This window comes from Lichenostomus cassidix, chromosome 5, assembly GCF_008360975.1.
Source record: "Lichenostomus cassidix isolate B80296 chromosome 5, HeHo_3.0, whole genome shotgun sequence".
In the NCBI taxonomy this organism is placed as follows: domain Eukaryota; kingdom Metazoa; phylum Chordata; class Aves; order Passeriformes; family Meliphagidae; genus Lichenostomus; species Lichenostomus cassidix.
This window is the reverse complement of record NC_139486.1, coordinates 6,883,165-6,898,798: the sequence shown is the minus strand read 5'-3', so window position 1 is coordinate 6,898,798 and position 15,634 is coordinate 6,883,165. Positions and strand designations below refer to the sequence as shown.

General features: G+C 46.5%; 1 protein-coding gene across 1 annotated transcript; it reads right to left on the bottom strand.

Moving 5' to 3' along the window:
• Positions 1-9,240: 9,240 nt before the first annotated feature.
• On the bottom strand, positions 9,241-11,611 carry HSPA2 (heat shock protein family A (Hsp70) member 2). The gene has a single exon (XM_085061165.1). It carries the CDS (start codon positions 11,526-11,528, stop codon positions 9,624-9,626), a length of 1,905 nt encoding a protein of 634 aa, XP_084917291.1. The 5' UTR covers positions 11,529-11,611; the 3' UTR covers positions 9,241-9,623.
• Positions 11,612-15,634: the final 4,023 nt, after the last annotated feature.

Below are 15,634 nucleotides of genomic sequence, written 5' to 3'. Positions count from 1 at the left end.
CTTATTGCTGAAATCCCTCTGCCTACAAATTTAAACCGAGCGAAACTTCAAGGTTTCCTGTGACTTTTTGCCAGGTACCATTCAGCCAGGCAGCCACAAGGCTCTCACAAATTCTTGCTCAATCTAATTTGGTAGTAGAGGCTGGATATGGGACAACAGAATAATTTCAAGTCAGCAGCCCACAGCCCATGCGGTGGTTAGACCACAGAGATGAATATGAGGAAATCATAGCTCTAATCCTTTGACAAAAAGTGGTTATTTCAACTTGCCTCTTCTAGTCTTCAGTTCCAGCTTTCTAATGATGTTTTACCTCTCTCGGATGAAAAGGCCCACGCAAATGCTGTACCTTTATGTCACCTACAAGGGATTATGAGCCATGAAAGAAAAATAGGAAAGGTGGTAATCCAGCATAGTAAAACCTACCAGCACACCACAGGAAGGAGAAAATTCCACTCCTGTGTTTTCAAAACACATCTCAGCTGCTTCTCACTAATGCAAATGGCTGAGTGACTGTCCCCAGCCACTGTGCTGGGGCAGCAGGACAGATCCCTGCCCTCCCATGGGGACTCCTGTGGCCCCTGGGATCTGCTGCAGAGGCAAACATGAACAGCAGCAATGGGATGGAGCTGGGAAAGGTAGGGAGGCACACAGATGGCACAGTGCTGCCCAGGACACTGTCAGGAGTGAAGGGGTAAGGTGACACTGCTCACAGCTGTATCCTGGAGACATCTGCTGTCCCCCAGGAGCTGCAGATCCCAGCACATACACTCCACTGCAGCCTGCTCTGTGTGCTGGGACTCGTGGCCATTGTGCTCTGCTCCTTCTCAGCTCTGCTATGAAGTTTTCCTGGGTAATATTTTAGTCCAAACAGGGAAATAGGTTTTTTCCATGAGATAACACCTCCACAGCCACTCATTTATGCTTACTGTGGCATTGGCAGTCAGGAGCTGCAGAGGTTTTCCTGGTTTTCCCAGGATGGGCAGCAGTGAGGGCAGCTGGTCCTGGTCCTTCTGTTCTGGTCAGTGACAGCACTCTGAATGTTAAACACACTTTAGCTTTGGGCTTTACAAGATTTAAAAGTGTACCTACCAGGTCACAAGTAAGTGGCATGACCTAGCTCCTTATGCGAGCAATCAGCTCAAGATTTGGAAGCTGCACCTGGAAATCATTCCCATATACTGAGGCAGGTCACTTTAGGGCATGAATTTGAGATTTGGAATCTTTGGGATATTGTGAGGCATTTGGTTTTTCAAGCAGAGAATCTCTCACACATCATTCACAGTGCGTCAGTGTTATGTATAACTGGTATTGCTTAGATTGCACCCAGAATTGGTACAAGTTATGCTGACAAAAGCACTTTTTGCCAATAGAAGTCTCCATCAAAGGTGAAGTTTCACATTACAGCTAAAACAGCCTGAGCCAGTTGTTAATGGAAGAAGCATTCTTGATCCCATCAAAGTTTTCCCATCCTTTACCTTTGTTGATTCTTTTTCTTCTCTGACCCCACAGCAAGGCGGCTCCCTAAACTGTCAAAAGTAGTCATCCAGCAAAAATAAATGAGAAGCTTTCTGTTGACTTAGCATTTTACATCAGTTCATGGTGGAGTCAGACAAGGGCCAGTGGAGGTGCAGATAAATAAAAGGGGATAAGGGAAGGACCACACCTTGCAACAGACCAGGTCAGCTACAACCTTAGAAAATGTTGCTGCACTACTATATACTTTAAAAGGATGAAAAATACCTTATCTAAGACTTTTAGACAGGTCAGGTCAGTAAGACAGAAGAAACATTTCCTGTGCTTCTACCTCTTAAAAATGGCATCAATCATTTTTGCAATAGTTTCTAACTAGGGAAAATACCCTTGAAAGTAACACAGGTGTCCATGACCACGTGAAAAAACAAATGGACAACACAGTGCAGGGAAAGAAAATTTCTATAAAGCAACCTGTCCCTAACTTCCCTTATTTCCAAAGCCTTCCAAACACTGCATCTTTTCTCTTGTAGGTACTTTTTAGAGGTGTATCCATGCAAACACAATCAGTCCATGGATAGGTAAGCATGGATCTCAAAACAGCCTGAAAATTCCACTCTGGCTCTGCTCTCTCCAGCCATCTCTTTCCATTTTTTTATGCAAGTGCATTGTGTATGTTGTGTTTCCAGTTGCTATTGCCGGCTGCCAAGTACATATCTATGACTTGGCAGCCAAGTTACATATTTAAGAGGATGAGAGAAGCAGGTTTGGGAACAACCTCAGATCTCATCCATGGCAGCCAGGCAGCACTGCAGAAACAGGCTCAGGGGAAAGGGGAATGTATGGAACTGATGGCTCACTGGCTCATTTTTAGAGAGCAGGGCTGTCATCAGCCTCAGGAGACCATTGGCCCACCTTGACTCCAGTAAAAGTTGTGATAGAAGAATTGGCAAAAGGAAGGGATGTGTTGCAGATACCCAGGGCTACCTGTGTTTGTGTTTGAAGTGCAGGAGGTAGGGGGACAAACCTTCCTCTGTAATGGAAATCTGCTTTGAACAGTCCAAGAAATGCATAACAATAAACTCTCTGAAAAAAACAGTTCCTTGGCATTTCCAGTGGAAGACACCATAACAGACACGTGGCATTTGGCTTTTGCTGATTTATCACCTTCTTTCTGTGGGAATTATACACATCTAAGGGGTAAAGACTAAATAGATAAAGTGAAGCACTCAAGATGTGATGGTGACAAGTTCCACAAGCAGCATCCTAAGCAATAATTCTTCTTCAGAGCTGGGGCTGAACAACAGACAGTAAATAAGGTGTACATTGAACCAGGAACCTTCACAGAGCTTACACTGTCCATTGTGTGCACTGACTGAGGCAGGTGCCCTGCAGAAGAAAAAGAAATTTTAAAACCTGTCAGAGCATAATTAAAAACTGGGTTATGAGGCATAAGCACAAAGAAAGCAAGAAATAGGCTTGCTTCAATTGTCATAATTCTGAACAACTGACCTTGAACCCTTAATAGGCTTCTTTTAGTGTTGTTTATTGTGGTGTTTGTGTGTCCATGAGCGTCCCAGTAGCTGGGAACACTCAACAATATGTAAATGTACCATTCTTTAGGTATATCTAATGTTTAATTTGGATATCACACCCAGAAAATAAACACATGCATAAACTCAACAAAAATATCACTGAGTCACCATCCAGTCATCCACCTCTTCTCTGCCTCTTGTTTCTTCTTGCTGTGTCAAGCCTCTGTCTCCCATACCCACCGTATTAATTTCCTCCTCTTTTCCCAGGGGCAGTTAAATGTCAGCCCTGGTTTCTCTGGCAATATTAGACTCCATGTGTGCACTGCTGTTTGTATTGGGCACACAAGCACAAATTTCAATTTCACAGTAGCTAATACTGTCCATGACTATGCCATTTACCTGTCAAGTGCTCTGCCTGCTCATTAAAAACAGGATCGTGCTGTATGAATGGAATAAATACTGTCCTTGGGCAAAATACTGTGAACATTGGTGCAGGTTTTTGCTTCAGATTTGTGCAACATGGAAGCTCCTAATTTCTTGTTTTCAGCAATTTGAACAGTGCATTCCTTGGATAATCCAAAGCAAAGGGCAGTTTGGGAGCTGCACTGTAACTTCTGGAGAGATACAGTGTCCACCTCATGTCCAGCAGCAGCCACGCCCCAGAATCAGAGCTCTGTGGCCTCACAGCCACATGCACAGCACCAAACTGGCTAAAGGCAGAATCAGCTCCTGAGTCCACAGCGAAGGGCTAAAGGAACTCAGGAGGCAGCAACTGCCTGGCACCACTTAGGGGCACACAGCCTGATTTTGGAAAGCCAGGAAAACCAGCTGCACATTCTTTTACTGAACTCCTCGTGCCATTACTCCTCTGCATGGTTTTATCAGATGAGATTATTGAGCACAAGCAGTTGTCAGCCCTTTTCACGCAGCCTTGCGCCCCCAACTATCAACCTTTTGTTATTAAAGTGCCTCTGACAGAAAGGAAGAAGTATCAAAATGTTCCTCACACTCAAAGGGTATTTTAAGAATACTGATTTTGATTCTGTATTCTGAGGTGCTCAGAAATCTATGAACCTCACAAAAAAATTTCACAGCCTAGTATCTAGTTCTTCTCAGCACATAATAACCATCTCCCTGCTATAGAAATAGAGGGGGGAAAAGGTGAAAACTTAGTATAGAAGTACTATAGACAAGATCTTCTCCATTCAATTCAGTGAGCTTTGAATAAAATTATGGCAGAGAACTTTACTTTTAGTTTTCAGTGTATTACAGAGACCTTTTATGTTATTAGAATTTTTAAATTAGGTATCTTCCACCTGTAGTTCTGGGGGTAGGACTAAGGACTAGCTAGCATCAAATGTCTTTAATCAGGCTATGTTGGAATACTTGCAAACACAAATGCAAATGAATGAGGTCTGTAGCAGGGAAATAAGGAGTCTGCCAGTCGAGAAATAAACATGGTTTTGAAAGAAATATGTTTACATTTTTAGATACAGCCTGGCAAAAAGGAATGCTGCTTTCCACCATGACATATGATTGCTAGACTGTCAGTGCAACTGTGCAGCAGCTCTTACAGGGATTGACAGAAAATATTTCGTGATGCTTGGCAGTGAATATAGAAAAGCAACCAAGATCTCCTAAACTCATAGAGGTTTCTACAGAGTGTTGCCTGAAGTACATAGCATTGCCACTTCTGGAAGTGTTTTTGTCTCCTTAATCCTATCCAAAATAGACTTTAAACTGCTGACCTGCAAATGATTTGGAGCAGTGACATTTTTAACTGCTCGAGCAGGTAAGGTAGAGGTGCTGCCAACTGCTACCTAAGTAGGGGCAAGAACAACCTCAAACTGCTTGGTCCAGGATGCAAAAGAAATCTGTCAACTTTTGCAGAGGCCAACACACAAAAACCAAGTCCTGAAGGGTAGAGAATTTCTTCAGCAATGGAAAAGGAGTAAAATTTTCCTGTACTCTCAATTTTAAGACTACCAAAAAAAGTGTTGGCTCTGAGAGGGAAATCTCTCCCTCTCTAAAATTCCTGTCTGGTGCTGTTATTGGGGTGACAAGAAGAGCCAGCTTGTCTCTGTCTCTACCCTCTCGATGCAGGAGAGAGTAAAGGCAAATAGGTCATGCAAGGGTGGTTTAGGGGGTTTTAATACTGCTGTTTCATATATGGAAGTGAAATATGTTGTTGTACCTGGAAATGCTGGCCTGCCCAAGTCTATAATCACCATGCTGCTGCAAGCAAAATCTGCTCTAGAGGCAGGTCTGTGCTATAGGCTTCTGCCTGCATAAATATGTGGAAGAGAGCGGTGGAGAGATGTGATACCTGACCCACATAGGTGTGCTAAAGAGGCTTTACTAGCATAACTTGTTTTGCTGTGGGGTAGGGAGGGGTGATAACTTTCCTGTGATGAACAACTACAGAAGTTAATTTTGCTGCTGTAAGAGCATCCACATGCTCTGCTGGTTTAACATCCCAGGATCCCCATGTGCCAAGGTGCAGTGTGTCTGACAGAGCAGAGATTAGACCACCATGTGCTTTCTAAAGGGGTACAGTAAGGGAAATTCATGCCAGGCACAGGGCCAATCTTACCTTGGAGATAAGTTGAGTTTGAAATGCTACTACCTTGCAACGCACTGACAAGACTGAAAAAAAGGAACTTTAAGTATGTATGTTGGGTGTAAGCCCATGTTTTTTAAGGTGATGCCTTGCATTTAATGTAAGAGCCAAGACTGGAAATGGGAATTCCCTGAACATTTTTTTCCTTTCTTCCTGTTCCTCATATGCATCCATAGGAGTGGCTCACAATGGGGACAACAAAATTTATGGTGCAGTCCTGAGATCCTTCATCTCCTACCCTGGCTGCACCCCACAGAGCCCCAAACCTTCAAGGAGAACCTAAATGACAGGCAGCTCCCAAGAGAAATGCTACCCAGCCTGCAGGGCTCCACGCAGTGCCTCCCGAGAGATAAAAGGCAGGCTGCTGGGATGTATTCATTCCTGCCTTTAAGATGGTATCACAAGGGATGAGCAGGGCTGCAGCCTGTCTGCTGAGTCCTGTGTGCACAACTTCAAACAGACGCTCCGGAGGCGTTGGGGCCAGGCTGACTCACCCGGCCGGCTGGGTGGACACAGCCTGTCCGAGCACGTCTCAGCTCCCCAGTGGGTTGCCCTCAGACAGCTCTCTTGTCCTCAGCTCCCTCTGAGGGCTCTCACACAGCACTTTAGTTCAGTGATGCTTTTGGCTTTGTCTTTTTTTGGCTCTTCCCTCTGCCCTGCAAAGCGACAGTGGGGAGTTGCAGGGCGACCTGCACTGCATGCAGGAGGCATGGCTTTGCTGTAGGGATTTAATTTGGGTGATTAAATTCTCCAGTGTTAATGCCACGGGTGTTCCTCTATTTGAAATAATACCATCCAAACTGAAAAATATATGGAGTCATCAAAAGTTAACACAGGAGTTGGACAAATGCTAGAAAGTTACAAGCACTTTACATTCTCCCTTGTGGGCTTTGTCTTTCTTGCACAGCCTTGCTGCAGCATGGCAAAGTTCAGAAAGCCAGGCCCATGATTTTGACAGGAGCAGCTGGCTCTCCTGTGAGTCAGGACAGTGCACAGGGTGAGAGACGCTGAGCACAAAAGCAATGAAACTGCAGATTTTAGACAAGATTACTTTCCCAGCATTGCCAAATTCATTTGAAATGTGCAACTGCTGCCCAAAATGACATGTACACACCAAATGCACCTGTTTGAAAATGACGAGCAGCATTTGGGAAATTGACTTTATTTCTTTAAGAAACTTGGGAGGAAAGAGGGGGGGATACAAACCCTCTGGAGTCAGTGGGAAGTTTCCACTAACAGGATCAGAGTTCACTCTACAGTTAGTACAACTTACTGAACACCAACTTCAAATTATTCTTTGTTTTATAAACTAAGTGAATGAATGCAAGGAATCTAGTTCTGAGCTCTTCAAGGGTTCTGCCTCTTGCTTTCTGGGGGCTTGTTCACATATTTGAAAGGCTACTTTGTGCCTTGAGACTATAAATCTTTTCCCAAGCATTTAAGTCAGCACAAGTTTCCAGTCCTTTACGTACCCCACACACAGCCTTAGGTATGTCACACCATAAAACATCTCTTCTGTAGGAAAAAAAACCCAAACAACCTCTCCCAGTGTTAACCTGTTGCTGTCCTCAGCCACTTTCACCATCTAGCTAGGGACTCCACATCTGTGGTCTCTTTTCCCTGCCTGCCCCACTGCTGGAACAGGCTCAGAGCAGCAGTGGCTGAGGTGAGAGGAAGGACAGACAACATCATAGGTGTGTGACAAACTGTCTGCTGTGTGCATTTAGCTATATAAGCTCTGCAATACACTTAAATAACAAAAAATTGTGCTTAATAACTGGGAAGCGACGCTGAGGAATGCAAACCAAGGGCTGAAAAGTAAAGGAAACTATGTGGCAAGGGCAATTACCAGTTGGTTAATAGAAAAAAAGAGTTCAACCTGCATTTACAATGAAAATGGGCTCTACCTATTCCTTATTGTCATCCCATCGCATTGGGATTTTGGTCAGAAAGAGTTTACCTGACAGAGTATTACAGTTTGCAGCAAAAACTTTTCACTTACAGATAATCTAGTGCCATTCATAAACATATTTACCTATTAGTTCCTAGGGGAAAAATAAAATTAAAAGTCACAATATTTTCTCTTTCCCAGGGGTCCTCTACATGTTAGAGTCTAGCAATCAAGAGGCAGTGTACCTGGAAACAGCCAGGAAAGTACTGCATACTTGAACACCAAGAGCATGACTGCAGCTTTTGGAGATCTCACTGAAGCCCTCAGCAGGTGCTGAAGTTGCTGCAATTGACTTCTCCAATCTCACTGTGATGGCACTGACATTTACCTGCAAACCGCTCGATAAACCTGAAGTGGTTTTGAGTCATTTGCAAAAGCAGCTATCAAACAAGCTTTTTACAAGCCTCAGATTCCCCCCATGATGACTGTAACACCTTTTTGTAGCCAGTGAAGAGAAACTCACAGTCAGTGAGTGCCCTGGAAAGCTATCCGAGAGAAATCCGTGTGGTAAACCAGTCTTACATCTCTGCTGATTACTAAATACTGAACAACCTTACTGTTCTCTCCCTTCTTGTCACAAAAAAAAAAACTTTTTATCGTTTGTGGGGTTTTTTGGTTTTTTTTTTTTTTTTAAATATACATCACCTACAAGCTTAAGAAATCAGAGTCCTAGAAGTTGTTTGCAGCAGGGAGAGCTGGCAGGGCAGCACCCACCACGGTTCCCGGGACACCAACGCTCCCGACATCCAAACAAGCAACAAACCAAAACACAGCGGCCGATTGCCTTCAGCTGCCCACTGCTCTGCAGTTTTTTCCCTTAAAGGACAAGCCAGTCCAAAATGTGCGTGCCATCAGGCTCCTGCAGGAGAGCTCATTAACTCACAACGCCTCGGACTCCCAACGCTGCCTGCCAGCTTCTTTGCTTTCTTATACAAATGTAGAGCTCTGCAGACAGTTTGCAGCAAAGCCAGACAAGTTTAACTACTACAGATTTTGCCTATTCTATTAAGTTCGGCATACCAGCTCCTTACTCAGCACTCCCAGCTCTGGGGGTGTCCTCGCCAGTGCTATTTTACACTGTCTTAAGAGGAGGAAAACATATTCAGTAAAGTATTGAAAGCTCAGCATGCACACAAGGAACCCAAGAATAACTCAGCACTTTGTACAGCTGCCCACAAAGCGGTCTCTATTTTATCAAGCCCCACCACCTGCCAAGCAGGACTATTTCTGTTGTCCTCATTTCCCCGCTGTTCTCTCCCAGCCACACGCACACTTTGCATTCCCAAGCCGGGAACTGCAGCCCCGGACACCAGTTGCGGGTAAGAGCAGGTCCTGCCCAAAAACATCATCAGCACACAACTCTGGGGAACTTCTCCCTGCTGTGAAAATCCCAGGAGCCACGCTCCCACTGCCCCTGCCGCGGGGCTGGGGGCTGAAACACCAGGACAACCCCTCCCCAGTGCCCATCCCAAGCTGGGCTCACCTCGGGAAGCCCCCATGCTCTGTCCCACTGCCACTCTGGGGGCCTCAGCCACCCCTTCAGAGCCCAACACCCCCCTGCTCCACTGCTGTCACCACCCAGAGCCACAGACACCACCAGAAAGGTCTTCCTCACCCCCCCGCCCCCACTATTGCCCCTTCACAGAGAGGAGAAAGAGGATAGATTTATGCTTTTAATACATTTTATTTATTACCAAAATTTCCAGAAGCCAAACTTGGCAATTTTTTTTAATCTTCCATAAAGGTTTTTCATGCATAACTTGAAACTTGTCAACTGCAACAGTCAAGTGGTTACTTTAGAAGAGACAGAGACAAACATCCAGAATACAAACAGCTGTATCTGAATTAACAAAACTTGTCTATTACTAACCTTATAAAGCAGGACGTGCCTTCCCTCTTATCAAAACCAAGCTGACAGATCTGCCTTTATACACACCCAACAGAATAAACTCTGTTATCGGCAAGGACGTTTTCCTTAAACGTTAGAAAAAAAACAAAGCAAAGAATGGAGTGACTGTCCATAAACCAGTCTCTACTTCAGTCCTCTTTAATCTACTTCTTCGATGGTGGGGCCACCGGAGCCACCTGCCCCAGCCCCTCCGTCTCCCCGGTACAATTTTGTGACGATCGGGTTGCAGAGTTTCTCCAGCTCTTTCTGCTTGTGCTCATACTCTTCCTTCTCAGCCATCTGGTTGCGGTCGAGCCAAGACACCACCTCCTTGCACTTGTCGAGCACTTTCTGTTTGTCCTGGTCACTGATCTTTCCCTTCAGTTTCTCGTCCTCCACCGTCTGCTTCATGTTGTAAGTGTAGGATTCAAGGGAGTTCTTGGCTGCCACCCGATCCCGGTTAGCTTCATCCTCTGCTTTGTACTTCTCTGCTTCTTGCACCATACGGTCAATGTCATCCTTGCTGAGGCGGCCCTTGTCATTGGTGATGGTGATCTTGTTCTCCTTGCCTGTGCTCTTGTCCACGGCACTGACATTCAGGATTCCATTAGCATCGATGTCAAAAGTGACCTCGATCTGGGGCACTCCCCGGGGAGCTGGGGGGATTCCTGTTAAGTCAAACTTGCCCAGCAAGTTGTTATCCCTTGTCATAGCCCTCTCACCTTCATACACCTGGACCAGGACGCTGCTCTGGTTGTCTGAGTAGGTGGTGAAGGTCTGAGTTTGTTTGGTGGGGATGGTGGTGTTGCGCTTGATGAGAGCAGTCATCACTCCACCAGCTGTCTCGATGCCCAGGGACAGAGGAGTGACATCCAACAGCAGCAGATCCTGCACATTTTCAGACTTGTCTCCCATAAGGATAGCTGCTTGTACAGCAGCTCCATAAGCCACAGCCTCATCAGGGTTGATGCTCTTGTTGAGCTCTTTGCCATTGAAGAAATCCTGTAGCAGCTTCTGGATCTTGGGGATCCGGGTAGAGCCACCCACCAGCACGATCTCCTGGATCTGGCCCTTGTCGAGCTTGGCATCACGCAGAGCCTTCTCCACCGGCTCCAGAGTGCCACGGAAGAGGTCAGCATTGAGCTCCTCAAAACGGGCACGAGTAATGGAGGTGTAGAAGTCAATGCCCTCAAAGAGGGAGTCAATCTCAATGCTGGCCTGTGTGGAGGAGCTGAGGGTGCGCTTTGCCCTCTCGCATGCCGTGCGCAGCCGCCTCACCGCTCGCTTGTTGCCAGCGATGTCTCGCTTGTGCTTGCGCTTGAATTCTTCCACAAAGTGGTTCACCATGCGGTTGTCAAAGTCCTCCCCACCCAAATGGGTGTCACCGGCCGTGGACTTTACCTCAAAGATCCCATCCTCGATGGTAAGGATGGACACATCGAAAGTGCCCCCTCCCAGGTCAAAGATGAGCACATTCTTCTCTCCAGCCCGGGTGCCCTTCTTGTCCAGGCCATAGGCGATAGCAGCTGCGGTGGGCTCGTTGATGATACGCATCACATTGAGGCCAGTGATGGTGCCGGCATCCTTGGTGGCCTGGCGCTGGGAGTCATTGAAGTAGGCTGGCACCGTGATGACAGCATTCTGCACCTTGCACCCCAGATAGGCCTCAGCAATCTCCTTCATCTTGGTGAGCACCATGGAGCTGATCTCCTCTGGGAAGAAAGTCTTCATCTCCCCCTTGTACTCCACCTGCACCTTGGGCTTGCCACCCTCATTCACCACACGGAAAGGCCAGTGCTTCATGTCTGACTGCACCGTGGGGTCATCATACTTGCGGCCGATGAGGCGCTTGGCGTCAAAGATGGTGTTGGTGGGGTTCATCGCTACCTGGTTCTTGGCAGCATCCCCGATGAGCCGCTCTGTATCGGTGAACGCCACATAGCTGGGTGTGGTGCGATTGCCCTGGTCGTTGGCGATGATCTCCACCTTGCCGTGCTGGAAGACACCCACGCAGGAGTACGTGGTGCCCAGGTCGATGCCGATCGCCGGCCCTTTGGCAGACATGGTGTCGGCTGTCTGTGGTGCTTCTCGCCCGTGTCCACCCCACCCGCTCCCGCTGCTGCCGCGGCGCGATATGCCGGATTCGCGCCGCCGCCGCCCGTTTTATATCCGCCGCCGCCGCTTCTGGAACCTGCCAGAACCCTGACGGCCAATCCGGACGCCCCGAGAACAGTCGGTTGGCCAATCGCCCCCGCGAGCCGCTGGGGAGTACCCGCCCCCAACCCTCTGGCCAATCAGAGCGGCGAGAGCCCACCCGCCAGCCCGCCCCGCGCGGGGGCCGCGATTCTTCCGGGTGTTTCTCGTGCGCCATCACGCTCAGCCAATCCGCGCTCGCGCTGTCCCCTCGCCCCGCCCCCGCCGCGAGCCTCGGCTAGAAAGTTCCAGCTGACATGACATCATGCCGGGGATTGACATCAGCGCTGTCCAATGGCAGGCGGGGCTGGGCCGGCGGGGCGGAGCCGGGCTGTGCGGTCGCTAGGCGACGCCCCCGCGCTCCGCCCGCTCGGACCCGCGGGGTGTGGGGGCTGCGGGTTCGCGGCAGCTTTCGCCGCGTGGTGTTTGTAATTCCTGAGCGCTCAGCCCGGCGCTGGGGAATTTACCCTTATTTGGTCGCGGGGCGGCAGAAATATCGTCCTCCCTCCCTCCCTGACACACATACACCTCCTTTCAACCTCCCCCCCGGCTGTCGGCGGAACGGCCGCTACCCTGCCGCCGCCGCGGGGACCCCCGAGCTGTCATGGCGGAGCGCCTCCCCTCACACAACTCCGCGCCCTCCTGCCCTGCCTGAGGGAAAGTCCCGCCGAGCCTTTTTAGCCTTATTTCGCCCGAACTTGGCGGGCTGACAGCACCTCCGCCCCGTGCCTGTCCCGGTACCAAAATCCAGAGAGCGGCACCGGCTTTTCCCCTGGTGTGCCCGCAGCAGGGCTGAGGGAATGGCGGCGGGCTGTGCCCTCCCGCCCCGCAGCAGAGCTCCGGGAAGGGCACGGGGGGCTCTGGGGGCTCTACTGCTGCCTGTTCCTGCGTGGTGACCATTCTTGAACAGCCTCCAAATTCTTGTCTGTTGTGCTAATGTGGGATGTCGTCACGCCTACGTTTAGCAAAAGCTATGGAGCTATTAACTCGGAGCTAGGAAAGTGCTTTGATGAAAATATATTAAACATGAAAATCTGCCGTGGTTCCTCCAAATTTTGCCTCCTCACTCTGAGACAAACACCTCAAAATATTCCAGTTCTAGTAAGGAGGGCGAAACACCATCCTGAGATTTTTTTTTTATACAAGGAGTCTTAGTGAGTAACTCCTTTTCAGCTCCTTTAAAAGTGTTGCTAAAAGTTTGCTATTCATAGACTTCAAGAGTTATGTGAGGAAGGATTAAAGTTGCTGTACACTTAAATCCTCTTTCATTAGTTTTGTCCCCAGCCTTCAGCAGTTCGCTGTACCTCATAGAAAATGCATTACAGCTTTTCCTAGAGTGATTTGTATTCACACAATTATTACAGGCACTGTAACTCCTATCCAAAAACATCCTTGTTTCCATTAGCGTATTTTTCAAAGCCTTTTTTACAAGACATGAGGACTCCACCTCTTTGTGCAGTGTGTGTAGTTTTCTGATGGAAGAGCCTGGATTTCTGACCGTACATATCATATGTGCGTAAAATAACTATTATTCTTCCACAGATCCTGGTTTGGTTTTTTTTTCACACGGGTTCTGACCTTGGAGAAATCCAAAAGAAGTCAATGGAAAATGGGAACCATCAGCTGTCCCTGCCTACAGGAGCTGCTCTGTATATCCTGTGTGCATATTTCTTTGATGGGAAGGGTGTCAGTTTCTCTTGTAGTTAGACCAGTGACTGATTCATCACTGAACCATCTCTTCCTGTAATTCACTGCCACTTCATTCAGTTGATTGTATTATGTGGAACAGGGAGAAATGCCAGAGCAATACAAAGAGAGGTGGATAATAAATTCTGTTTCAGCTAAAAAGTTGATGTATTTTATTGTTTGTATCCTTGTGAGGACTGTCCCTTAGGAACACTAGTAATGCACAAGAGCCCTGTTTTAATAGTTGCAGTACAAACTCAAACCCTGTTATTCCAGAGTTAAAAGAAGATTCCTGCCTCAAAAAACATATGTACAGAAACACTAGACAGAGAAAACAAAAGGAGTAGGAAATAACACAATATCGATTAGCACAATAAACGGTCTTTGCAGCAAAATTAATTTGATGTCTCATTTAACTATAGCTGTAATTGAACAGGTTTTACCAGATTTAGAAGTGACATTTCATTAATTTGGCCCAAAGCTTTTAGCTATATGTTTTATCAGCCCAGGCACGAAATACGTACAACAGCTCCAGACAAAACTTGTTTGGGGTTTCCTTGGCCCAATAAGTAGTGTGGCCCTGATATGGTTGTGCTGATGCCTGGATGTGCTGATAACCTGCTAAAGAGGTGTTTGCATTGCCTGGATTACTGCCCACCCTGGGACTACTCCCTCAATCCTGTTTATTTCGTCATTTGAATTGCTTTGCTGTAGTAAATCTGGGGAAATTACCTTGGAGGAAGACATGAGCTCAGCATTTTAATGCTACTAGTGTAAAGAGACATTCTTTGGAAAAATCCAGAGGTCTGTGGACTGAGGCTACCAAATACTTTAATTCATCCTGTTGCAGAAGTATTTGTTTTCCAGCTGGGTATGCAGGTGCTGTTTTCTTCTGTACAATGATGTCTAGGTCCCAGCTGCTTTTTAAGCTTTCATTCCTAATCTGAAGTTCACGTGATGTTCTTGCCATCACCTCTTACTGACGTCCTCAGAGAAAGTCCAGTCTAACGAGAGGGAGCAACCTCTAAAACCTCATTAGACTTATTCTCTCTTCTCACCAGAGCTATTACCAGCCTGCTTTTTGTCAGCAGTTTGTGAACCAACTCATCCATGCAGTCATCCTCTCATATGGGAAGAGCCACATGATTCCCTTTTATGTTGCTTCATATGCAGTCATGGTACCAGTGAGCCAAACCAACTGGTTCAGAAATTAAAGAGTGAGCTTTATGGGGAGCACTCCAGCACAAGTCTGATTTTCCCTTTAACAAAACATTCGCTGTTATTCCCCCATCCTGAATCTGTAAGCAGTATTTTCACAGCAACTTCCAGAGCAGCAATTCAGCACCTCTGGAAGTGGCAGGCTTCATTCTGATCCATTTGTTTGTGTTTAGGATCAATTATGCACCCACGTCTCCTGTTTGGCAGCATTATGTAATACGCTGTAGGCTATTCTCCATTACACCACCCAGCCAGAAATGAAGATGATATTTAGATTTCTTCAGTGAAGCAAGAGCTCAGTATCTGGAGCAGAACTGAGAACTCGACCCTTATCTTTATCTTGATAAAAGGAAGATTTTTTTCCCCCACGTGTTTCATAAGGCAATGTAGTATAAAAATAGGACTGAACCAAAGTTACAGTTCAATCAGACATCAGCCACTTGGATCATTAAGATAAAGCTGAAATGCAATGAATGGCTTTTTTTCCATGTTTGGCAGTCAGAAGACCTTAGACCTTAAATTCTGGTATCCATTTCCCTTGCATCCATTTCCCTAATACCCATTTCCCTTGTAAAACTGTCCAAAAATTTGCATAAATCAGATTGTATCAGTGAGAATGGATTATGTTATAATACAGCAACCAGTTCAAAAAGTCTAAGCAACTGCTGTTCTAAGAACAAGTAATACTTTGTCACAATACCTTTCATCATTGAAATTCTTCATCTTGTTTGTATTTGCGAACGTATGTCTGGTACTTGGAATCCAGACAAGAACTACCAGTGTATAAAATGACAAGATTCTTCTGACAAGGTGTTGCATTAAAAATCATAGTGGGGGGGGGAACTATGTAACTTACTTTGTAGTTATATACTGCCAGGTTTTGTGCACAGCTGCTCCTTGTTAATTTAAAGGGCAGCCACAAGACATCATCTTACTTAAATAAGTGCTCCTTTGTTTTCGTGAATAACAAATAAAGTTCTGCAAATCTGTGTAACGTGTTTTTGGCAAATTACACAAATGCGTGATCAGTACTATGGAAATATTCAGAACAGAAGAATATAGGGCACTGTAAT

Excerpts from the sequence above, each read along its gene's own strand:
- HSPA2 (XM_085061165.1), bottom strand. The coding sequence starts at position 11,528 with ATGTCTGCCAAAGGGCCGGCGATCGGCATCGACCTGGGCACCACGTAC.